Below are 24145 nucleotides of genomic sequence, written 5' to 3' on the forward strand. Positions count from 1 at the left end.
CATTCGAAAAATTTATGATGCAAAGTGTAATTAGGGGTGTAGTTTAAAGTGGTAAAGTGTAATTTTTCCTAAAAGTTACAAGAGCGCACCAATTATTGAAACAACATGTTTAGGAATATAGTATTTTTTTTCACAATTATTGACATGACTTTCTATAATTGATGAAATAGAAGTGGTGTTAATGATGGATCAAGCGAAAGGGTTGTAAAAGAATTGAGCTGTTCATGAACAGTTTGAGCTTGGCTTGAGATAAAATTTGCTTTGGTAGATTTATTTAATAAATGAGACAAATTCAATCCAAAGTTTAGGCTCGATAATTAAAGAAGTTGAGTTTCAAATATAAGAATGTGCTTGTAAATGAGCCTTTGAGCTTGAGACTTGATTAATATATATATATATATATATATAATATTTTATGTGTTGATCTTGCCTATTTTAATATCCTGCGTATAAATAATTTAAACATGCTTGAATAAACTTGGAATATGGTTATATAAGTTTGTTAATAAGTTCATAACATATATTATTACTTATAATTTAGTAATGATATAAATAATTCAATTTTTACTAAAATTATATACTATTTTTAACAATACAAGGTTTTTAAATCTAAATTTTGTTACTTTATAAAAAAATAATTAATATACTATTTGTAAGGTCCGTTTTTGTAGCCCAAAAGATATGGGTTCCAAGGCCCAACGAACCCAGAACAATGAATTTGTAGAGAGTGGATCGAAGGTTTAGGCGCTCGCCGGCGTTCATGAAGCATAAACTACTCTTCCTTTATTGAAAGATACTAAGACCAATTTACAACTGGGGGATGCTCCTCGGCCCATGGCCGAGGAGTTTTTTCCTTCCCAAAACTCTCCTCTCCCCTTTTACACTTTGTTCCCCTTTCTTATCTATCTCTATCCCTTTTCTTCTGCCTTCTGTTGATCATCTATTGGCCTCCATTCTGACCGTCCGTCCCATCCAAGGTCATATCCTTGCTCCAGTGGTTCACCCTAATTGATGTTGCTCTGTCAAGGGGTTACATCCCCATTAATGCGGCCAGGAGGGTTCGGTGTGCGTATTCAATGCAGAGGTGACGATCCACCTAGGGCTTGCTCCTTTGCCGTGCTTCTGCCGCCGACGCGTGGCACCGGGCCCTCTCCTCCTCGGATATCCAGGAGTCCTTTGGTAGGGTGATCCTCGTGTCTTTCCGAGGTCTCGGATGCCTGAGGACAGGGTTATCCTCGGACCCATCATGCATCCTCGGCGTGGACCATTTGGGCCTGGCTTGGAGTGGGCCAAGGCTACCCGATTTTCTGGCCCCACACTATTATTTAATTAATTCAAATAACATAACATTAATGATAATTTAGTTATTAGAGTAGTCATGATGAAGTCTGTCAAAGTGAGTGGAATTCAAAAAAATTTCAATATTTGCCATGATTCTATCCATGTATGTATTACTATATATCACATTCTGTGAGAATATGTGAAATAGAGCTTCTCCATAAAGTCTTTCATCAACTACTGTAATAGTCTGGGGAAAATCTATCAAAAGCTTATGATTAACTTTTCCTGTGAAGAAATTAAATCTGTCTTTGTTCAAGAAATTACCACAATTAATGTTTTCTTTAATGATCAATAAAGGAGAATCTGTCAAGGCTTCTTTTATTAAAACATCTGTTAGACTGTCAGTCCGTTCATATTGACTAAAAGAAATTATAAGCATAGTTCCATCTTTTATCTCTTTTCCACCGAATTCTTTTTCACAAGGTGTTTGGACTATAAGTCAGTGCCTATGCAAAAAAGCAATGGGGGAACAAATCTCTGTCTCTTTATCTTGTTTAAATTTCTTTTTGTCATTTTCTATCAATTGGTCATCAAGTAATATTTCTGTCTTTAAAAATGATAAACTTCTTTCAGTTCTATAGATTCTTTCTTTAATAGTATCTTTTAAGATAGTGACATTATTAAGGGAATCAATTTCTTTTAGAATAAAGGGTAAGATGAGATTATAAGGTACATTAGTTTTAATTCCTTCTTTTGTATCTAAAAAGGGATAAATCAAGACCATAAAAGAATTTCTTAAAACAACTTTGGAAGAAAGGTCGTTAATAACCTCAAAACATATTCCTTTATTACAAATGTAAACATTAGGTAATTCTTCTCCATTGGCTTGATTTATTATTTCAAAAGATTTTCCATAATATTTGGAAGGTACTAATCTTTCTTGTATACAATTCATGTTATCAGCACATGAGTCTGTCAATACGATTTTTGTCAAAGAAAACTCTTTATTAATTATTAAAATAATTTTTGCATCTCTAATTAAACTTAAAAAATTCTGTCTATTGCTATCCATTTTATTATTATTTGAAACATTAATATCTCTAACCTCTTTATCTGTAGGAGGATTAAGGGGTTTTGTCATTATTATATATGTTATGAGAGAATTTGTTAATGGTCTAGGAAAATATTTCAAGTTTGTTATTTCTGCAATATTTTGTTTATTTATCTCTATGGAATTATCTTCTTTAATTTCTTGTTTTACTATTTTTGCTTCTGTCATTAAATCTTGTAGAGTTTTTTTTTTTTTGGTATAAGATGATTTCATTAACAACTAAGAAAACACAAAAGGAACAGGACACAGACTGGTCAAGTAAAAACCATTACAATCATCCTCATAAGCCTTAAGAGCGTTCATAGGCGGGCTCTCATAGGAAACAAAATCAAGTTCTTGGCTGATGCTTATCCTAGCTAGGCTGTTTGCACAATGGTTCACTTCTCGATAGCAGTGCTTGAAAAGAATTCAGTGAAAACGGGAGATCAGCAATCTGCAGTCATCCAAAATAGGGGATATGACATTGTTTACATATTGATCATTACTAATAGCATCCACAATAGCCCTTGCATCAAGTTCAACAATGACATAGGCTATGTTAAGATTGCAACATAACATAAGGCCCTCCCTTAGACCTCATAGTTCAGCTATAAAGCTATTTGTGGCTCTTATGCGTCTAATGAACCCTGCAATCCAATGCCCACATTCATTCCTTATCACTCCCCCACATCCAGCCACACTTAGATTGCCACACGTCAAGCCATCCGTATTAAGCTTCATCCACCCAATCGGAGGCTTTTCCCCTCAGATTCTTTGAATAGTTGTGGATCGGTACTTTAGGAGAGGCAATACAGTGCATGAATTCAGCGACTTGGTTTGTAATAAACGAGTCTAATTGGGGATTCAACCTCTTCCTTTAAAAAAAAAAATTATTTATGCTTTTCCAGATATTCCAAATAGCAAAAAGGAACCTAATTTTCCATAGCAACCTCATAGATACACTCATATTAGCCCCAATATCCGTATGATTTCCATTCTAGTGAAGCCAATCCAGTAGCCCACTATTCCAAGACACTTGATTTGCTTTTGTAATCCCCAGCTTAGACCACACCAGTTTAACCCAAGAACAGTCACGAAGAGTGTGAAGAACTGATTCTGGTGCCTCTTGACAAATGGGGCACAGATCTTCTACACAGACACCTCTCTTCATGAGACAACTTCTAACCCCAATACTATCATGGGCACACATCCAGAGAAATGTTTTAATTCTATGGAGGGTATTTGCTATCTAGATCCAACCAGCACTAAAATCTGCATTCTCCCCATGCCCCATCGCAATCCTATAGGAACTTTTCAAGTTAAAAGTACCTTTAGGAGAATCAGCCCACGCGAGATTATCCTTTCCCTTGCTTGTCATCGCAAAAAGAGTGGCTTGTATTAACACCTTAACATCCGATGGCAGCTCAAAGGATAGCCTATTCCAGTCCCAACCTGTATCTCATAAAAAATATTTGACTTCCAATTGATTAACTTCCTGAGAAAGTAGGCCCTGGATAAAACTTCGGAGAGTACCCTTGCTTAACCAATTACTGTGCCACACATTCAAATTACTATCTCTGCCAACCATCCATTTATTACCCTTAGTGAAGATATCCATCCCCTTTTTCATTGCTGCTCAAATAGAAGAACAAGGAAGTTTATGAGGATTAGCAGCATGCATTCTTCTTCCAGAACAGTACTTTCTTCTTAAAACTTGAGCCCACAGAGCTTCTCCTTCAGAATGAAATCTCCAATTTAGTTTTGCAAGGAGAGCAAGATTTCTTCCTTTGGTAGATTGTAGCCCAAGACCCCTTTCCTCCTTTGGTTTGGTAACCTTTTGCCAACCAATCCAATGAATTTTCTTTTTTTCCTCTGATGACCCCTAAAGAATATTTCGGTTGACCTTATCTATCCCATCCAAAATTTTTCCAGGCAGATAGGAACATTGCATAACATAAGAAGGAATAGCAACCGATGATGCTTGTATGAGGACCATTCGACCAACCAAAGACAACATGCTCACTTTCCAACCTGACAACTTTTGTTTTACTCTATCAAGAATAAAATTATAAGCCTGAGCTGACCTACCAGTGTGCTTCAAAGGAAATCCCAAATATTTTCCAAGCGAAGGAGTGGATGCAAATCCAAGGATATCACTTAACGACTCCCTAGTATTTCTGTCAACATTTGGAGACAAATATACTCTCGACTTAGCTTCACTAAGAGATTGCTCGGAGAGATTGCATAATTCATCAAGCACATCTCTAATCACTGAGTAGTTAATGTAATCTGCTTTGGCAAACAACAAAATGTCATCAACAAAGAGTAGATAAGAGAATGAAGGGCCACTTTGGGAAGCCTTGACTGGCTACTAGAGTTTTGCATGACATTTCTCTTCTATTAACTGCCCAAGATAGTCCATGCACAGAATAAACAAATACGAGGACCAAGGATCCCCCTGCCTTATCCCCCTAGAAGGGTAAATGGGATCAAGTGCCTTTTCATTGAATAAGATCGAAGTTGAGACCATGGAGACACAACTCATGATAATGTCCCGAAGATCCATTGGGAGATTGATTTTAGTGAGCATGTCTCTAATGAAACTCCATTCGATCTTATTATACACCTTCTCTAGATCTATTTTTAACACCATATACCCAACTCCCCCTTTCTTTTTGCTTAAAAAGTGAATAATCTCTTGTGCTATAACCATATTATCAGAACCTTTCTTGCCTGGTATAAAAGCCATTTGAAAAGGAGAGATTAATTTCCCCAAATGAGGTCTTAACCTAGCCACAATGATCTTAGTCAACATCTTATACACAGTATTACACAAACTGATGGGCCTATAATTCTCCAATGTCTCTGGGCCTTGGATTTTTGGAATTAAGGCAATATGGGTTTTATTTAAATACTCTGGAATTCTCTTTTCAACAATACCATCTTAATACCTCCATCATTGATTTCCCCATCACGAGCCAAATTTTTTGGAAAAAGCCTGCATGCAGCCCATCTGGGCCTGGGGCTTTGGCGGGTTTTAAAGACCACATGGCTGCCTTAATCTCCTCTTTTGAAACCCCCCCCCCGGGGGGGGGGGGGGGGACTAACACTTTGTTTCTCTTCCTTTAAAAGCCTCGGCTACCACTGGAAATTAATGCTGAATGAGGTCGAGGTCAAAGGATGTTGTGTAAATGTTGGCAAAGCCATTCCAAATGAACTCTTTCACAGTATTCTCCTCACACAACCAATCTCCACTAGTATTTTTGATAGCCAAAATTTTATTCATTTTCCTTCAAACCAGCGTGGACACATGATAGAATGTGGTGTTCCTATCTCCCTGGATCATCCAATTCACCCAGGATTTTAAAGCCCATAACTCCTCTTCCTGTGCCAGCAATATCTTGTAGAGTTACTGGCTTTATATCTACGCTATCTTGTTTCTTTTTTGTCTTTTATTTCTTATCTTTTCCTTTCTTAGCTTTTTCACATTCCGTAGCATGGTGTCACTCCTCTTCCTGTGCCAACAAAATCTTGTAGAGTTATTGGTTTTATATCTACGCCATCTTGTTTCTTTTTTGTCTTTTCTTTCTTATCTTTTCCTTTCTTAGCTTTTTCACATTCCGCAGCATGGTGTCCATATTTCCTACACTTAATACAAGCAATAGGTATATCTATGGAATCTTTTAAATTTAGTAAATAGTCTTTTTTATCTTTTAGGTGATTGGGTAGATTTTCTATCAATTTCATTATTGTGTCCTTTTGTTTTCTTTTTCTTTTATTGACTTTAAGTGGATTTGTTGATTTTAATTCTTCTTTTTTCTTTACTTGGTCTATTTCTTTCTGTTTAACATAAAACATTTCCATTAATTCATTTATTACATCTTTCTCAAATTCTAATAGACAGATATGTTTAACAATTTTATTATGTCGATCACATTGTTTCTTAGTATGTCCATATTATTTACATTTATGACGAATAGTATTTCTAGTGTATCTGTCGTTTTTCTCATTATCTGATGAGTTAGTAATATTTAAAACTGTTATATCTCTTTTTTTGTCTATATCTAAAGGTGAATTTAAAATTTCTATATTTTTAGCTAATTCTGATAAACCATTATCTTGGGTATATAGCATGGATCTTTCAATTGATTTTAATCTTTCATCAATTTCTTCCTTTAAACTATTACTCTTCTTGGAACTATTATCTTTCTCTTCTTTGTTGACTACTTTTCCTAAACTATCATTATTATTATATCTCTCTTTCTCTTTCTTCATCATGTTTCTTTCTTTTCCTATGTCTTTTTCTATATCTATTTCTTTCGTAGAGTTTCTTTTAAGTTGGTAAGAGTACTATTACCTTTTGTCTTTCCATACCTTTTTCTTTCTTTACTTCTTTATCTACCTCTATCATTTTTTGCACTTCGTGACTATAGTCTTTCTTGATGTCTTCTTTATATTGCATTATTTCTATAGAGCTATTTTGTTTCTTTTCTGTCAAAATTGTTTTTAAGCCTTCTTTCTTCAAGTCATCTTTTCCAAAGTTTTTTTTTTATTGTCTTTATATGTTATAGCTATAGGTCTGTTGGTTGCTTTTAGTTCTCTATCATCTTTTCTACGACTATTAATATGCCACTTTTCTATCACATTATTCCTTTCATTATGCCAATTATTTGTCATGGTCTTTGTTAAAGGTGATCTATGATGAAGTTCAAATTCTCTTTGAGAATTTAAAGCTTTCAATCTTTCATAGAGGTTCAAAAAACTATCATTTTTTTTTTCTTCTACTGTAATGGATCTTTCAATATTTTCTAAAGAATCTAATTTTTTATTAATCACGTCTAAAAAACTATTATTGTGTCTATCAGTCTGTCGGTTGGTTTTATCTCTAGTTAATGTACTCTAATTATTTGTGCTATTATTATAGTTATAATTATAATCCTCCATATTACTGTCAGAATCAGAATCTGTTTCATAATTCATATTACTATTTAACCAATCATTGTCTATATCTCTTATGCTATAACCTTCATCATAATCTATATCATCATAGTCCATGTTTCTTATTAGTGTGTGCCTAACCTAAGAGTGAACAAGCAAACATATGATGAGCTAATAAACGTATTTATTCTATTTCCAAGCAATTAATAATTACTGGTGGAACTAATAATTTAGTTATCATTATTAGCATAGATTTATAAACAGGTAAGATATTTTTAGTGCTATTTTTTACTTATATATGGGAAAAGAATTTTTTTTTATTAAGTTCTTATAATTTTTTTATTATTATAAGCATATATGGAAAGAAAAAACCCATCAAGTTAACTTGTGAACAAGTTGCTTGTTGAACAAGAAAAATAAACTATACTTGAATATGTAATTTAATTGGGTAATAAATTTGAACTCAATTTGTATTCCAAATAATTTTAAATGAATAATCTGAAAATTTTCATTTATTGAAAATTATAATAATCCAGAATTCTTAATACTGGTTTTTTTTTTGGAGAAGATTCTTAATACTGGTTTAGTTCGATTATAAGAAAAGAATTGACATATGAAGATAAATAAATAAATAAATTTGTATGACCTTGGAAAATAAAGAAAAGAAAAAGAAGAAAATGGTTGTTAGAGCATTCACAGTAGTGTAGCTGTAATGCTATATTGCTAAAATTTAGCTCCACAAACACAAAAAAACACCCTTACAGCAGTAGAGTAATAGCTAAAATTTTTAGCTGAATTGCTACAATGCACATTTATAGATAGATGTGGACTATAGCTAAGAGCTAAACAAAAATAATAATATTTTACTCTCGCCCGATTAAAATAACAAAAACTGATTCTCTCTCTCTCTCAGTCACTCTGTTCGCTCTCTCTCTCTCTCTCTCAGTCACTCCATCTGAACATCATCTCTCAAAACTCTCTCATGGCCTCAATCTTCCTAAGCTCAATAAGTCTCGTTCCAGCATTCTTAGTAGCCTCCGATATCATCCTCGCCGACTCACTCTCTCCCTCGGCCCTAATGATGGTGGTGTGCCTCTCCTGCTCCGCCTTTGCCATCACAAACTTTGACCTCTCCACCTCTTGCTGCGCCACCTGCTTCTACTCGAGCCCCGAGACCTGCGGGCGCCCGGTGAGGAGCTGATCGGCGTTGAACTGAGCCATGACGGCCTTCAAGACCTCGTTGCCGATCGAAGGAAGGACCTTCTCGTCGTACTTGAGACCTAGGGCTTGGATGATCTAAGGGAGGTGCATGACCTCAGGGCGCGAGAGGACGTGGAGGGTTAGGTTGGCCATCTGGAGGTCCTAGGTGTCGGAGATGGAGTGCGGATGTCGAAGATGAAAGGCTTTTGGAGCCATGGGATGAGGAAATGGGTGCCTTTGCCGACGGTTTCATCAAGAATTCCATGGATGCGGTCGGTTGATTTTGGTTGATTTTGTTTTTGTGGTTGATTTCCACAGATGGTGGTTGTGGTGGTTGATTTTGGCTATGGTAGTGGTGGTGGATGATTTTGACAGTGGGTTTGTGGATTTTGGTTGTGGTGGTGATAGATGATTTTGGCTTTGGTAGTGGGTTTTGTGGATTTTGGTTATGAGTTTTGTGGATTATGGTTGTGGCTGTGGTTGTGGCAGTGGCAGTGGGTTATGGTTGGGGTTGTCATGGTTGGTGGTTTGTGGTGATCAGTGGCAATGGGGTTGTGATTGTGGTTGTGGGTTTTATTTTTTATTTTTTTATATGTTGTGTTGTGGTTGCAAAAGTAGAGTGGTGGTTATGGCCGGTGGTGGCAGTTGTGATTGTGGCTAATGGTAAATGTAATTGTGGTTGGTACTGTGGATGTTTTTTGAGTAGTGAGATGTATTATTTTATTACAGTAGTTATATTATTTTATTGTGATGTTTATATTATTTTATTGTGTTGAAAGTTAAAATAAATCTACTGCTACAATATGTGTATAAATAAAATAGTTTTTTGTATAATTAAATAGCTAAAATTTAAGAGCATGGTGCACTAGTGTTTGGAAAATTGTACGGTCTCAAAAAGTGTCTTATATAAGCCCTTCAAACTCAAAAAGTGGGGAATGTATATATGCCCTGATTCTATTGGCTAACAAATCAAATTAAATTAAATTGATAAGTGATAGGTGGTACCATCAAAAAGAAAACGCCAAAAGTAGAAGGCCCCCGCCCCCCCTTTTTTTTGATGGGAAGTAGAAGACCCGTTATTCATTCGTCAAATGCTATTTTGCCTGTATTGTTTTGTACCTCTCTCTCTCTCTCTCTCTCTCTCTCTCTCTCTCTCTCGGTCTCCTCTTTCTTTTGAGTCTTTGAGGGCAGAGCGAAGTCGCGGCTCTGATCATCAAAGATGGCGGTTGGGAAGGAAGAAGCGGAGATAGTGAAGGCTCGAACGGACACCAGGGAGTATAGGAGGATCGTCCTCCACAACTCCCTCCAGGTCCTTCTTATCGCCGATCCCGATACCGATAAGGCAACCCCCCTTTATTCCTCTCTTTCAAATTCACAATTCACAATTCACTATTTTCCTTTTCTTTTTCTTAATCTTAGGGTTTTTCTTTCTCTGTTTCTTGTTTCAGTGTGCTGCTTCCATGAGTGTCAGTGTTGGCTCCTTCAGCGACCCCCAAGGCCTCGAAGGACTCGCCCATTTTCTTGGTTTTTCTTTTTCTCTCTTTATTTTTTATTTTTATTATATTATATAGCCTCTTATCATTCATTTATATACATGTCTATATATATTATTACTATTCATAATACAACATCAAAGATTTCAGTCTTGACTTTCTTAGAGATATTTATTGTTTGTATATGCAGAGCATATGCTGTTTTATGCTAGTGAGAAATACCCTTTGGAAGATAGTTACTCCAAGTACATTACTGAGGTACTTTTTTTATGTGTCATCATATCATTTGTTAAAAGCAATAGAATTAACAAATAGTGTAAAGTCATGCCTACACCCTCATACCCTTCCTAACATAATTAACACCCAAATTTCTATGCATTTTTTTTAATCTTCTTGATGCGTAGCATGGAGGCTGCACAAATGCTTTTACATCTTCAGAGAACACAAACTATTATTTTGATGTTAATACTGATGGATGTTTTGTACCTCTCTCTCTCTCTCGGTCTCCTCTTTCTTTTGAGTCTTTGACGGCAGAGCGAAGTCGCGGCTCTGATCATCAAAGATGGCGGTTGGGAAGGAAGAAGCGGAGATAGTGAAGGCTCGAACGGACACCAGGGAGTATAGGAGGATCGTCCTCCACAACTCCCTCCAGGTCCTTCTTATCGCCGATCCCGATACCGATAAGGCAACCCCCCTTTATTCCTCTCTTTCAAATTCACAATTCACAATTCACTATTTTCCTTTTCTTTTTCTTAATCTTAGGGTTTTTCTTTCTCTGTTTCTTGTTTCAGTGTGCTGCTTCCATGAGTGTCAGTGTTGGCTCCTTCAGCGACCCCCAAGGCCTCGAAGGACTCGCCCATTTTCTTGGTTTTTCTTTTTCTCTCTTTATTTTTTATTTTTATTATATTATATAGCCTCTTATCATTCATTTATATACATGTCTATATATATTATTACTATTCATAATACAACATCAAAGATTTCAGTCTTTGACTTTCTTAGAGATATTTATTGTTTGTATATGCAGAGCATATGCTGTTTTATGCTAGTGAGAAATACCCTTTGGAAGATAGTTACTCCAAGTACATTACTGAGGTACTTTTTTTATGTGTCATCATATCATTTGTTAAAAGCAATAGAATTAACAAATAGTGTAAAGTCATGCCTACACCCTCATACCCTTCCTAACATAATTAACACCCAAATTTCTATGCATTTTTTTTAATCTTCTTGATGCGTAGCATGGAGGCTGCACAAATGCTTTTACATCTTCAGAGAACACAAACTATTATTTTGATGTTAATACTGATGGTTTTGAAGAGGCTTTGGACAGGTAGATTCTGTTCTTCCTTTTTGTGCTGTGCCTGTGTGCTGTCTGCTGTCTGCTCCCACAAAATGTAACCCTACAATGTCTTTATTTTTTGGTTGTTGTTCAGATTTGCTCAGTTCTTCATTAAACCTTTGATGTCAGCTGATGCTACCACCAGGGAAATCAAAGCTGTTGATTCTGGTTTGTTCTTCTTTTCTGGCTTTAACACCGTTAGTTGCCTCTTTTTGATTTATTGTTGATCATCTCTCTCTCATTCTCATGCAGAGAATCAGAAAAACTTGTTGTCTGATGCTTGGAGAATGAACCAGGTACTGGTTATTGCCTTTGCTAAGCATATTTATAACTGCAAGATGCTGGATATATCAATCTTAAATGCTATATGAGTGAAATTCAAGGCTGTAGGTAGTAGATCTTTGAAATGAGTGAAGAAACTACTCTCATATCTATGGTGCTACCATTGTTAATATAATTCATTGGTCCTGTATGGTCAGATTATTTTCAGATATTTAGAAGCCACTTTTGGAATTTGGCCTTGTAATGTTTTCCAATTTCATCATGAGTTTTTTTCCCCCCCTTTTTGGGTCAGCCCCCTATATAGCTCCAACTTGAATTTCTTAACCCAGTGGGCCACAATTTGTTAGTTGGATCAACCCAACTCACTATTCATTCCCTGTTTCATCAATGGTGATAGGAAGCCTTTTATAAGGGTGTCTCTATTGAACTTTGAATAGTTAAGTTGGCCCATCATCAATACCTTCAGTCTAGGCAGACATTGTTATTTGAAACTCTCCGTAGATAATTCTTGATTTTCAAACACCCTCCTGTTCCTCTCCCTGTACGCATGCCACATCAAACGATAAGGGGTGACATTCATGACTCAACACTCCAGTACTAAAAAACTTTGAACTTCGCCTCCGGCATTGGGATAAACCTATGATCGTCTTAGGCATCACTACTTCACTCATCACTCCAAAAACTTAAAAATCTAAAATTTCATTAATCCAAAGCTATTGGTCAATACAATAACAAATGATCCAGATTTTCTTCATTACTTCTACACATCACACTGATCACACACCAATTTGCCAGCACAATACTCCTCTTCATATGATTCTCCATAGCAAGAATTTGGAATTGGTCTTCAATAATTTAGGGACGAAAACTGAAATCCACGCAAACTTTATAGACGAAAACAATATTTTAGCTATTAGTATTTGAGTCTCAAAGGGTGTCTTCTTAGAATGTTTGACGTTCTTAAAGAGCTTGCTATCCAGTCTACCTACTTATCTCTCGTTGCTTACTGTCTTGACATTTGTGACTAAAGATTGGAGATTGCAAAAAAAAAAAATTGTGGGTGTGGTGTGAGTTCAAATTTTTTCTTGTGGATCGGAATATAGTTTGTGCTCCAATTGAAAATCAGAGTATGGGGCTGCGTATATTGGATACTTCTAATCAAGCTATGTTGGGTAAATGGCTATGATGACATGGAGTTAAAGGTACTTGTTTCTGGAGGCAAGTTGTTGGCTTGAAAGTATGGGGAGGATTGGGATCAATGGTCTACATAGGATGTAAGCTAGGAAGCACGGGTGCGGCTCTAGGTGTGCTGCACCTGTGTCTGACACGCACGGACCGACGTGCGGCTGTCAACGCGGCTGCACGCACATCCGAGGTGAATCCTTTTTTTTGATTTCTGATTCAGGCCGAAACAGCCCCAATTTGGTCCGATTCTGTCCAAATAAGAAGAGGAAGAAGAAAGATCTGCTACCAAAAGATTTGCGAGGAAAAAAAAAAAAAGGCAAGGAGAAGAAGAAAGATTTGCTACCAAATGATTTGTGAGGAAAAAGGAAAAAAGAAAAGAAAAGAAGAAGATGATGTGGAGATGTGGTGAATGAAGCTCAACTGCTGGCTGCTACCATCGAAACTCTCTTCTCTGGAACTTTCAAAAAGGAAAAGTTTGATGACAGATTACTGTTGACTTTCAAATAAAGCCTTGGAATGTGATATTAATAAAGCAATGCATGTGAGTAGTGGTGAGACTTGGCAATGGAGCTTCTTGGAAGCTTCATTGTTTATAAATATCCCATCACATTTGTTTATTTATAGTAAAACCCCCAAATTTGAATATCTTTATTAAGATTTTTTTAAACACTATATTAAATTCAACCATTTATATCATTTAGCTTAATAATAGCCAAACCATTTGGTAATTGTATCAATTTAAATAATTACTTATCATTAAAAAATAATATTATTTTGCAAAATTTACCCCCCTAAATATCAGCTATAAATATTAAATTGATCTCAAAAGTTCCTTATCTACTATTGCTCTTAAATTGGTATATGTTTATCATTAAGAACCCGAATCCATACACGTGCTTCCTAGGATGTAAGGGGCAGCCATGGATGTAGTTTATGGAAGAGTATTAGTGGATTGGGATAAATTTGTGAGGTATGTATAGTATTGTAGGGGATGTTAATTGCATTAGGTTATGGCATGGTCTATGGTGTGAGACCCAACCACTAAGAGACATGAATCTTGAGTTGTATGCCATTGTAGTTGGGAAATATTCCTCATTTAGCTCCTACTTGGGGACTCAAAATAAGGGGAGGACAGCTCATTAAGTATCATGTTCATTTGTGATGTTTTTAATTGGGAGTTGGAGTTGGTAGACTCTACGTTAGATTTGTATATTCTAATATTCCAAGTAATGAGGCTCCTAATTCCATGAGGTGGAGGTTGAATAGCGATGGTATATGTAATGTTTATTTTTTATAATGAGGCTTTTAAAGGTTCAACAGTGTTGCATCTGGAAAATTAGGTTATCTCGAACAGAGTTTTAGAGCTACTTTGGTTGGAGAAACTGGTTTGGTAAACAATACTCTCTTGTTTGGAATCTAGTCCATTGTGCCTATTTTGGAGAGGGGCAGCAGAATCCACCTACATTTGATGGCATGGAAACATCAAGTACTCCGTTTAAATTATCTTTATTTTTTATTTTTTTTATTTTGATAGGTTAGAAAACTTGTATTAAGAGAAGAATACCTCATTAGAAAAATGAAATAGCCAGAAAAAAAAAAAAACTTATCAAAAAAAGAAAAAGAAAAAGAAATAGCCAGAAAAAAATATGTACAAACAACAGAAAAAGAAAAAAGAAAAAGAAAAAGAAAATTATGTACAGGAAGATAGGGAATCTAAAAACAGTGGAATGGATTCCTTAGAAGTAATACTCCATGCACAAGACCAATCAAACAAGGTCCCTGCAAATAAAGCTAGGAGCTGATCCCTGGTTAGATCCATATCAGCCACAGATGCCTCCCTATAAGTAGCAATCTCAAATAAAAATGGGAAGGTTATTATAAGATCAGTGTTTGAATGGTTTTCATGTTTTGGGCTCTAGTGAGATCTCACAATAAGCATGCTTTCATGGTTGTTAGTATTGAGCAATAGTGGGATCTCACAATTAGCATTTCTGATCAATTTTGTTTCATCAAGTAACCTTATGTGGAAAGAGTCATGAAGGGTTGAGGAATCTGGTATTTTGTATAATTTTCTGATGTCTTTGCTAAGTTGTGTAGTCTCCGATGGATATGATTTCCCCTTTTATGGCACTAGGCTGCACTTTGAGTCTCCCTTGTTACGGAAGTTTCTTATTCCTTGACTTGATTAACATCTTAACTTAATCAAATAAAGATGAATTGCCTAATTATTTTGGTCATAGATAATCATTCCCCTAGTGTCTCTTAGATTGTGTTCAGTTGGCAAGAATTTATGTTGAGAATTTAAAATTCTTGGGAGTTACCAAAATTATGGGTGCTTGGTTGGGAGGATGATTTTGGTGGGCCTAGATGGAAAACTCCTCCCACTCCATTTTCCATCCTCTCTCATTTCCACCAAACCAAACATTAGAAAATTCCCATTTTCCTTCCTGCCTTGTTTCCACCCAACCAATTGGACCATTAAAGACTCGGTGTTCCTATGCTAGTTAGAATGACTAAGGAAATGGCAGTAACTTCTTGCTAGAGTTGTCTTTTATTTCAGCTTTTGAGCAAGATAAACTAGTGCTTAAGTTGCACAGAGGAAAATTTAATGGCCACCATNTATGTGAACGCTCTATGTTAGAGATTAAGTCTTTCTTTTTACACACTCTCCTCGATTGGAGTGTGGTCTTTTGTCATTTTTCTTGTTCTTCCCTTCCTGTTTTACTTGATCGTTGTAATCTTCGTTTTTGATTTCTGCCCCCATAGTACATTCCCAATGTACTCGGGTTGGCTGTTTTTCATCTTTTAATAAAATTTTCGTTACTTATCAAAAAAAAAAATACTGATTATTCTATAAGAAACACTTATGTTTACCCTTATGTTGTAGTTCACCATATATATCATTTCTTATGGTTGCTAAATATCTTTCATGTACGCACATCCTGTGTATGTGGTCTATTTTTTTATATCAATAAAAGTTTTACATATATATATATATATATATATATCTTTAATGCATGCAGGCAACTGGGATACTTTGGAGGTTAGACCAAAAGCTAAAGGATTGGATACCAGACATGAGCTTATTAAATTTTATGAAGAAAATTATTCTGCCAACCTCATGCATCTGGTTATATATGCAAAAGGTAACTAACTTTTCCTATAGTACTTCTGTGCTTGAGGATGCTGTAGTTTCTTTAATCATCAACAATTAGAATACCTTTGTCATGGATACAGAAAAGCTTGATAAAATTCAAAACATGGTGGAAGACAAGTTCCAGGACATTCGAAACACTAACCGAAGTTGTTTCCATTGTCCTGGTCAGCCTTGCACATCAGAACATTTACAGGTATGCATACAAGTGATAAATTTTTTACATGCTAAGCTAAAGTTGCATGTGTTGAACTTCTAGAGAAACTTTTTTGAACCTATGCAGTAAAGTTTTTATGTTGTGTATGGATTGTTTTTAGCTGTGTTTTTGTTTCAGATACTTGTCAGAACTGTCCCAATAAAACAAGGTCATAAATTGAGAATTGTATGGCCAGTAACCCCGGAGATTAGACATTACAAGGAAGGGCCATGCAGATATCTTGGTCATCTTATTGGCCATGAAGGAGAAGGATCTTTGTTTTACGTCTTGAAGACATTCGGTGGGTTTTGCATATTCATTTTTCATACTATCAATTTCTAGCAGATTTCATTTGTATATTCTAAAAAGTTGAAATTTTGATGTAGTTAGAACTTTCCCATATAATAATTATTTCTATTGCTACACATTGAGACACTTCTTTTTAGAGTTGAGATGTTGTGTCTATTTTATTTATTAAAAAATGAGTATTAGTAACATGTTTCAGCTTTGTACTTACTGTGACCTTCGATTATAATTCATTTCAATTACAGAGATAATTAGCCTTTTCTTGTTCTCCCTCTCCCTTATTGACATAAATGGGTTTTTTGTTTTTTTGGTACTCAAATATTGAAATTTGTCCTTTTTCTAGAAGCAGATTGTTTGTAGATTGTATTTTCTAACTTCTGAATTTAGATCTGAACTTGGACGGACCAGGATTTTTATTTATTTATAATGGATTGTCCCTTTTTCTTACATATAAGAGTTACTTACATGAGTATCCAAAAAGTGTTACAAATATTTATTGTGTTTATTGTACATTAAATGCATCTTTATTCATTGAAGTGTATTATACTCACTTTGGGGCAATCCCTTTCCCTACTTGTGTATTGTACTCTGTCGTTCCTTTTGGAGCAATCCCCTTCCCTACTCATGTAGTATGCCCACTTTTTACGCACAAGACTTTCGTGCAGTAATGTGTATGTGAAGATATCACTATTAAAGCAATTAAGGCTTCTTTTTTTTTTTTTTTTTTTGTATTTGATTAGTTTATAAAATAGTTTTGGTGACATTTGTCAAAATGTTGATAGTAATGCTTTATGTCTCTCATCCTCATTTGGTTTTTGGTGGGTGGAGTGAAATATTTTTGCCAGTTGCTTATTAAATGTTTCTGTGTGCTTTGGGTCGTTGTATTCTGTCATTTTTTTTTCAAGGAAGTTAATTATGTATCAAAAAATTATTACTATTTTCCCTCTTTGAGCCACATTTATGATTTTTCTTGTCTCGTCTCTCTGTCATCTTTTTATTTTTTTCAATTTTTAATATGGGAAACAATCTATATTGTCAATACTTAGTATATGTCCATGGAGGAATGATTTTTTTCCCCTGATGAAAGAGCAAATTTATTACCACAAAGAAGGCTCAATACAGATCAAAGAATCAGAAACAACAAAAACTTCAAACTGGCAGAGCCAGTAGCACAAATACCAACATCAGTAAATAATCAGCACAATAACAAGTTAAACTAACAGCACCTATAACCCAAAAAGACAAAAGCTATTGCCCCATAAGCAGCAAACAGTCCTATTTAAGATAGAATTGCAGAATTGACCACCTGACTCAATCCTACATTTAACTTCCCATCTAATTATCTTCAGTATGCCTTCCTCAGAATTGATAAGTCCCTGGTGTAGCACTGCATTCCTTTGCCACCAGATGCGATAAACAGCAGCCCACCAAGCTAATTTACATACTGTGGCTCTGAGACCATTCCCCTTCCAGTATGAGACACCCCATTCTAAATATCATTCCATTGTAACTGTGGATTTACAACAGGAGACCATTTCATGATGCACAACCAGATTCTTCTAGCAAAAGAGCATTCAAAGAAAAGATGCTCTCTATTTTCAAGCTGTCTCCTACATAAAATGCAAAGAAAATCCCTTCTAAACCCTTACTGAAGCATTATATTCTTAGTTGGCAGCCTGTTCAAAATAGCTAACTAACCTACAAAGGCATGCTTACGAATGGTTTCTGGGAACCACAACAATTTTTACCAACCGCTAGTCTACTCTTCTAATGTAATTCCAGGTTTATGTGGCTGTGAACTGACCAGACTTCTATGGAATCCAAAGTGGTCTGTCCTCAACCATTCCTACGAAGCCGAGTTTACTCTGAATTGCTACCAGATCATCAGAACGAGCAGGGCTCCAAACCTAATTGCCATCTCTCAACATTCTATAAAGCTTTGCATCCGGTCTACTTGCAGCATCATAAACAACCCTATGACCATATTTAATATACAGCACACCATCAGGGTGTCAACAATGAAGGACTGATTCTCCTCTGGAATTGGTTAAGGCGTATCTTATGATGCCAGGGACTTACCTGCTTATAGTCACATGTTGGATCTGGAGCATATCAAGATCCAGCACCATTAGATCGGTCATTTCATGACTTGACTGGTGAAGACAAGTTTTCTTGTAAAGCCTAATGGCATCATACCAGAGACCTTTGAGTAAATCACACTTTTTTAAAGATGGACCTTTAGTGATGGGAGGGGGACTTATCATTCTGTAGACCATTGGCCTACTGACCTCCAATGAACTAAAAATGCTGAGCTAAGTGATGGGCAACTAAGAACAGATTCTCCACAGAAATGTATAGCTTAATTTTTATTTTATTTTATTTTTAATTTTATAAAGTAGTAAACTAGGAAAAGTAAATTTTAGTTTGATCATTTGAAGCAAAACCTAAGAGTAGTCCCTGTTTGCTGAATATGTCACTCAAGATGCTGCAAACATGTTCAAAGTGGACAAGGGACAAGATTGTTTTAGAAGAGGGTTGTTTATGGAATTTTAAGGCACAATTTTTTCTGGGATGTGTCAGTCTTGAAGGAAATCAAATGAAGTTAGGAACTACAAATTCAGATTCTAAGATACAAAGCGTAGTGCCTAAAGAAGGAATATATTTATGCATGGGATTGATGAATATTAATATTTTGACTGTCCTGCTTTCCTTATGGGAGTGATGAGGTGCATTTAACATAATTGCTCTGGATGATCTTGCGTGAGTTAACTGTGTACAAATTATAGTTTCTAGCTATCAGTTTATGGTCCATGTTAATCTCATAATCTTTGAAGGCCTTCTAATACAGTTCCTCCATTCCCCACACCCCTTCCCAAAAAAAAATTTCCAGGATGGGCAACAGGTTTGTCTGCAGGTGAAGCAGAATGGACTTTGGAGTTTTCATTCTTCAAAGTAGTAATTGATCTTACTGATGCTGGTCATGGTTAGTTGTTCTGCTCCCCCCACCCCTTTCTCTCTTCTTTTCCCCTATAGCTTTTATTGGATTTTTCAATAAGCATAGACTTATTTTATTATGACATAGGTTACATAACTTTTCGTACATACTACATTTTATACTGTGGTGAGCTGCTAATAATCTGGATCATTTAATCATATATTTGATCAATTATTATTAAACTGCAGAGCACATGCAAGATATTATTGGATTGCTATTCAAATATATTGACCTCTTAAAGCAGTCCGGAATTCGCAAATGGATATTTGATGAGGTATTATGTGCATATAGTTAGTATGTTTTTATGTATGCATGTGTATATGAAATATTGTGTTTGTCCTTATGGTTTTTCATAGAACTAAGTCAACTTAATTTGTTAATGAAGCTCTCAGCTGTTTGCGAGACAAAATTCCATTATCAGGACAAGATTCCTCCTATTGATTATGCGGTCAACATTGCATCAAATATGCAGGTAATGTAGGCAATTTTTGTTATTTGTATACTTCTTTTGCTTTGCTTTATATATGTTATCATCTTTTAACGGTCTTTATCATTTGTTTATTAAAGTTCATCTATAAACATTGTGCTAATATTTGGGAGGATTGACCTATCTGCAGTATCATGTTATAATTTTTTAAAAATTGCCCATGTTGTCGTATTGTACCCGTACCCATGTCCGTGCATCCTAGGCCTATTATCAAAAACTGTACCTAGGTCATGTTTTGTCAACTAAGCTTCGGCTGGTTGAAGGGTCCAGCAAAAACAGAACATTGTATTTCTTCTTGGGTAAATGAAGTGGAATGATCCTTGTTTAACTCACATACCTGAAGCTTGGAAGAGTGCATTCACAGTTCTTATAACGGGTTCATATTAATTGATCTAGAACTAGGGAATTTAAAAAATTAATTAATTATATTCTATTCCTGATTGACATTTATAAACTTGTTTGCTCTTTTTTCTGTCTATTTGTTGGGCAGGGAGAGTATTGTAGCTTGTAATAAGGAAGTTGGAGCTTATAATTGTTATTTCTGTTACAATAATCTTGATTGCATGGGAATGGCACATTAATAATTTTTCCCTTCTTTAATTGATTATTTGAAATTGTTTGATGCAGCCACCCTCTATCCTTAGGACTGACAACCAGCCAGCCAACCTTTTTGACCTCTTAGGACTGCCAGCAACCCCTTCTTTTGACTTCTCATATCTGCCATGTACCCCTTCTCTACCATTAGGACTGACAACCAGCCAGCCAACCTTTCTGACCTCTAAGGACTGCCAGCAGCCCCTTATTTTGACTTCTCATATCTGCCATGTATCCTCTTTAATTACAGCTTTGACTTATGTAACTATTAGCTACTTTATTTCCTAATAGTTAAGACTATAAATAGGCTAGTTATGTAAGAGTACAATAAGTTTTTGATGTGAATATAATTTAGTTTCAGACTTGGACAAAAACTTGTTTCTCCCGTTTCTCTGTAATTCCAGCTTTAATTCTTAATTTTAATGCAATTCTAGTTCAAGTTCTCAATCAATTGATCTTGATTCCCATCATTTGCTATTAGAGCACAGATCTGGTCCTCTTTTTCCCTACCACTTTGATCATTTGAGCCCTAGATTTCCTTGTGTTTCTCTTTTTCTCCCTCCATTTAAGGTCCTAGAATTTAGATCTAGGTTCCTTGTGCCAATCAAATTTGTGGCTGTTGCAAATATCACAGATTTGATCACTTGTGCTGTTACTTCTATTTACAATTTTTTCAAAGATTGTGAAGCTTCTAATGGCTCAAAGAAGGAGAGGAAGGAGAGGTGGAATAAGGGGGAATCAAATGGATATTGGGGAAGGAGTTGAAGCCAACCCTCTAGTGTGGGGAGGAATGTTGGACGGAATCAAAACATAGAGAGAGAAGACATGATTGCTGAATTAAGGAGACAAGTTGCGGCACTTACGGAGGTGGTGCAGTGTATGCAGCCTCATCATGAGACTACCGATGAGTCTGATGACTTTCTTTCTCATTTTGAGAACCTTTTTGGAGCTCCTCCAAGGGGTAGGCCTTATGTGGAAAGAAATGAGCCTAGACTTGACTACAACTTCAAGGTTGAAATTCCAGAATTTCAAGGGAGTCTCAAATCGGAAGACTTTGTAGATTGGCTTAACACTGTTGAAAGGGTGTTTGATTATGATGAAGTTATAGATGAAAAGAAAGTGAAGCTAGTCGCTATTCGCCTTAAAGGGAGAGCTTCCGCTTGGTGGGAACAATTGCAAATTTCTCGCCAAAGAAGTGGTAAAGTCAAGATCAAGAGTTGGGAGAAGATGAAGAAAAAGCTCTGTGAGCAATTTCTTCCTTTCAACTACACCCTATCACTCTACAAAGACCTACACAACCTTAAGCAAGAGGGAAGTGTAGAGGAGCATACGGAGGTGTTTCACCAACTTGTAGTAAGGGTAGATTTGAATAAAGTGAAGAACAAATGGTTGCGAGGTACTTGAGTGGATTGAAGCCATCCATCCAAGATGTCCTTAGTCTTCAATCATTGTGGAACGTGTCGGAAGCCTACAACTGGGCTTTACTAGTAGAGAAGCAACAAACTAGGCCAGCTTTAAGGTCTGGACAGTGGGGTTCCAGGTCTGGGCAGGGGATTTCTAGCCAATATAAGGTTGGGAATTCAAGTACAAATGGGAGAGGATAAACTTCTGGGGTTGAACAGCAACTCGCAGGTTCTAAATATGCTATTACAGCCCCAAAACAGTCCCAAACAGCCACTATTGGCGGGGGTAGACAGCAACAGGTGGGTACTTTCAAATGTTTCAAGTGTGGAGAGCTGGGGCATCGATCTTCGGATTGTAGGAAGAAGGCTCTTATGTTGGAGGAAGTAAAAGAGCTTGAACGTGAAGATGGAGAACCCATCTTTGATCAACCTTCAAATGAGGTTGGTGGTGATTTTGAAGAAGAAGAGGGCTTGGCACTTGCGATGAGAAAGACTCTTCTTGCTCCTAAATTCAATTCCGAAGAAGATTGGTTGAGAGCCAATATTTTTTATACAACTTGCAGCATTGGAGGAAGAGTTTGTAGTATGATTATCGATGGGGGAAGTTGTGAAAATGTTGTCTCTCAGGAGGTGGTTGATAAGTTGAGGTTGCCACTCAAGATCATTCACATCCCTACAAACTTTCTTGGTTCAAGAAGGGTAACGAGGTGAAAGTAACAAAGCGTTGCTTGGTGCCATTTTTTATCCGGAAGAAATATTTTGATGAAGTTTGGTGATGGATGCATGCCATATCCTTCTTGGAAGACCTTGGCAATATGATTGCCAAATGATGCATGATGGGAAGAAGAACACCTATACCTTAAGCAAAGACAATCAACAATTTACTTTGCTGCCAATGAAGGAAAATGTGACTTCTAAATCCTCTACAACCTCTTTACTCGCTTCTAAAAGCTTCATTCAAGAAAGTCAAGATAATGGCTACATTTTGGCATTAATTGCAGTTAACACAATGGCTGGAACTGATGTTCCTAGTGCTGTCATTGAGTTATTACAACAGTATGGTGATGTTTTTCCCCATGAGTTACCTCCTGACTTGCCTCCTATGTGAGACATTCAACATGCCATTGATTTGGTACTGGGTGCACCCCTTCCAAACAAGGCAGCATATTGTATGGCTCTAAAGGAGAAGAAAGAGTTGCAAAAACAAGTTTAAGAGCTTCTTGATAGAGGCTACATTCGGGCTAGTATTAGCCCTTGTGCGGTACCTGCTCTCTTAACTCCTAAGAAGGATGGCTCTTGGAGGACGTGTGTGGATGCTAGAGTTGTCAACAAGATCAAAATCAAGTATTGTTTTCCAATTCCTAGATTGGATGACATGCTAGATTGCTTGGCGGGTGCAAATGTGTTTTCCAAGATTGATTTGCGAAGTGGGTATCATCAAATTAGAATTCGCCCAGGAGATGAATGGAAGACGGCCTTCAAGACACATCATGGATTATTTGAATGGCTTGTTATGCCATTTGGTTTGACAAATGCACCTAGCACTTTCATGAGGGTGATGACACAAATGTTGCAACCACTATTAGGGGTTTGTGTTGTGGTGTATTTTGATAATATTTTGGTGTATAGCCGCTGTTTGGAGGATCACTTGGTGCATTTATAGCTTGTGCTTGACATTTTGAGGAGAGAAAAGTTTTATGGTAACATGAAAAAGTGTAGCTTTGGGATGGATCAAGTGGTGTTCTTGGGGTATGTTGTGTCTTCCAAAGGAGTGTTCATGGATGAAAACAAGGTTAAGGCAATTGTTGATTGGCTTACACCTTCTAGTGCATGAGGTGAGGAGTTTCCATGGTCTTGCTACCTTTTATAGAAGGTTTATTAGCAATTTTAGCACCATTGCAGCACCTCTTACCAATTGTCTCAAACAAAAGTCCTTTGTTTGGACTGATGAAGCCCAAGAAAGCTTCCAACTTTTGAAGAGAAAGTTAACCGAAGCTCCTATCCTTGCCTTGCCCAATTTTGACAAGATATTTGAGCTTAATTGTGATGCATCAGGAGTGGGAATTGAGGGTGTCCTTAGCCAAGAAGGGCAGCCCATAGCATTCTTTAGTGAGAAGTTGAATGAAGCAAAACTTAGGTATTCTACCTATGACAAGAAATTCTATGCTATTGTTCAAGCCATCAAGCATTGGAGTTACT

General features: G+C 36.4%; 2 protein-coding genes and 1 pseudogene across 2 annotated transcripts in view; 2 read left to right on the forward strand and 1 right to left on the reverse strand.

Annotated features, from left to right (window-relative positions):
* The window catches only part of LOC112027923 (insulin-degrading enzyme-like 1, peroxisomal), a 29056-nt gene extending 9092 nt beyond the window's left edge, over positions 1–19964 (forward strand). Inside the window, exons 8-13 of the mRNA XM_065762856.1 lie at positions 15835–15957; positions 16049–16161; positions 16300–16462; positions 19358–19450; positions 19651–19736; positions 19848–19964. Coding sequence (XP_065618928.1) covers positions 15835–15957; positions 16049–16161; positions 16300–16462; positions 19358–19450; positions 19651–19736; positions 19848–19943 — 674 coding nt within the window. The 3' untranslated portion in view covers positions 19944–19964. The remainder of the gene's footprint in view (positions 1–15834; positions 15958–16048; positions 16162–16299; positions 16463–19357; positions 19451–19650; positions 19737–19847) is intronic.
* Positions 8279–8793, reverse strand: LOC112027920 (prohibitin-3, mitochondrial-like; annotated as a pseudogene).
* Positions 10477–11865, forward strand: LOC136063019 (insulin-degrading enzyme-like 1, peroxisomal). The gene is made up of 6 exons (XM_065762858.1): positions 10477–10687; positions 10794–10869; positions 11030–11097; positions 11244–11335; positions 11439–11512; positions 11597–11865. The coding sequence occupies exons 1-6, from the start codon at positions 10565–10567 to the stop codon at positions 11713–11715; spliced, it is 552 nt and encodes a 183-aa protein (XP_065618930.1). The 5' UTR covers positions 10477–10564; the 3' UTR covers positions 11716–11865.
* Positions 19965–24145: the final 4181 nt, after the last annotated feature.

The sequence above is a fragment of the Quercus suber genome, unplaced genomic scaffold (genome assembly GCF_002906115.3).
Source record: "Quercus suber isolate HL8 unplaced genomic scaffold, Cork oak 2.0 scaffold_477, whole genome shotgun sequence".
Classification (NCBI taxonomy): Eukaryota; Viridiplantae; Streptophyta; class Magnoliopsida; order Fagales; family Fagaceae; genus Quercus; species Quercus suber.

Excerpts from the sequence above, each read along its gene's own strand:
- LOC136063019 (XM_065762858.1), top strand. The coding sequence starts at position 10,565 with ATGGCGGTTGGGAAGGAAGAAGCGGAGATAGTGAAGGCTCGAACGGAC. Across the intron at positions 11,336-11,438 it reads TTTGAAGAGGCTTTGGACAG|ATTTGCTCAGTTCTTCATTA; the intron begins GTAGATTCTGTT and ends GTTGTTGTTCAG. Across the intron at positions 11,513-11,596 it reads AATCAAAGCTGTTGATTCTG|AGAATCAGAAAAACTTGTTG; the intron begins GTTTGTTCTTCT and ends ATTCTCATGCAG.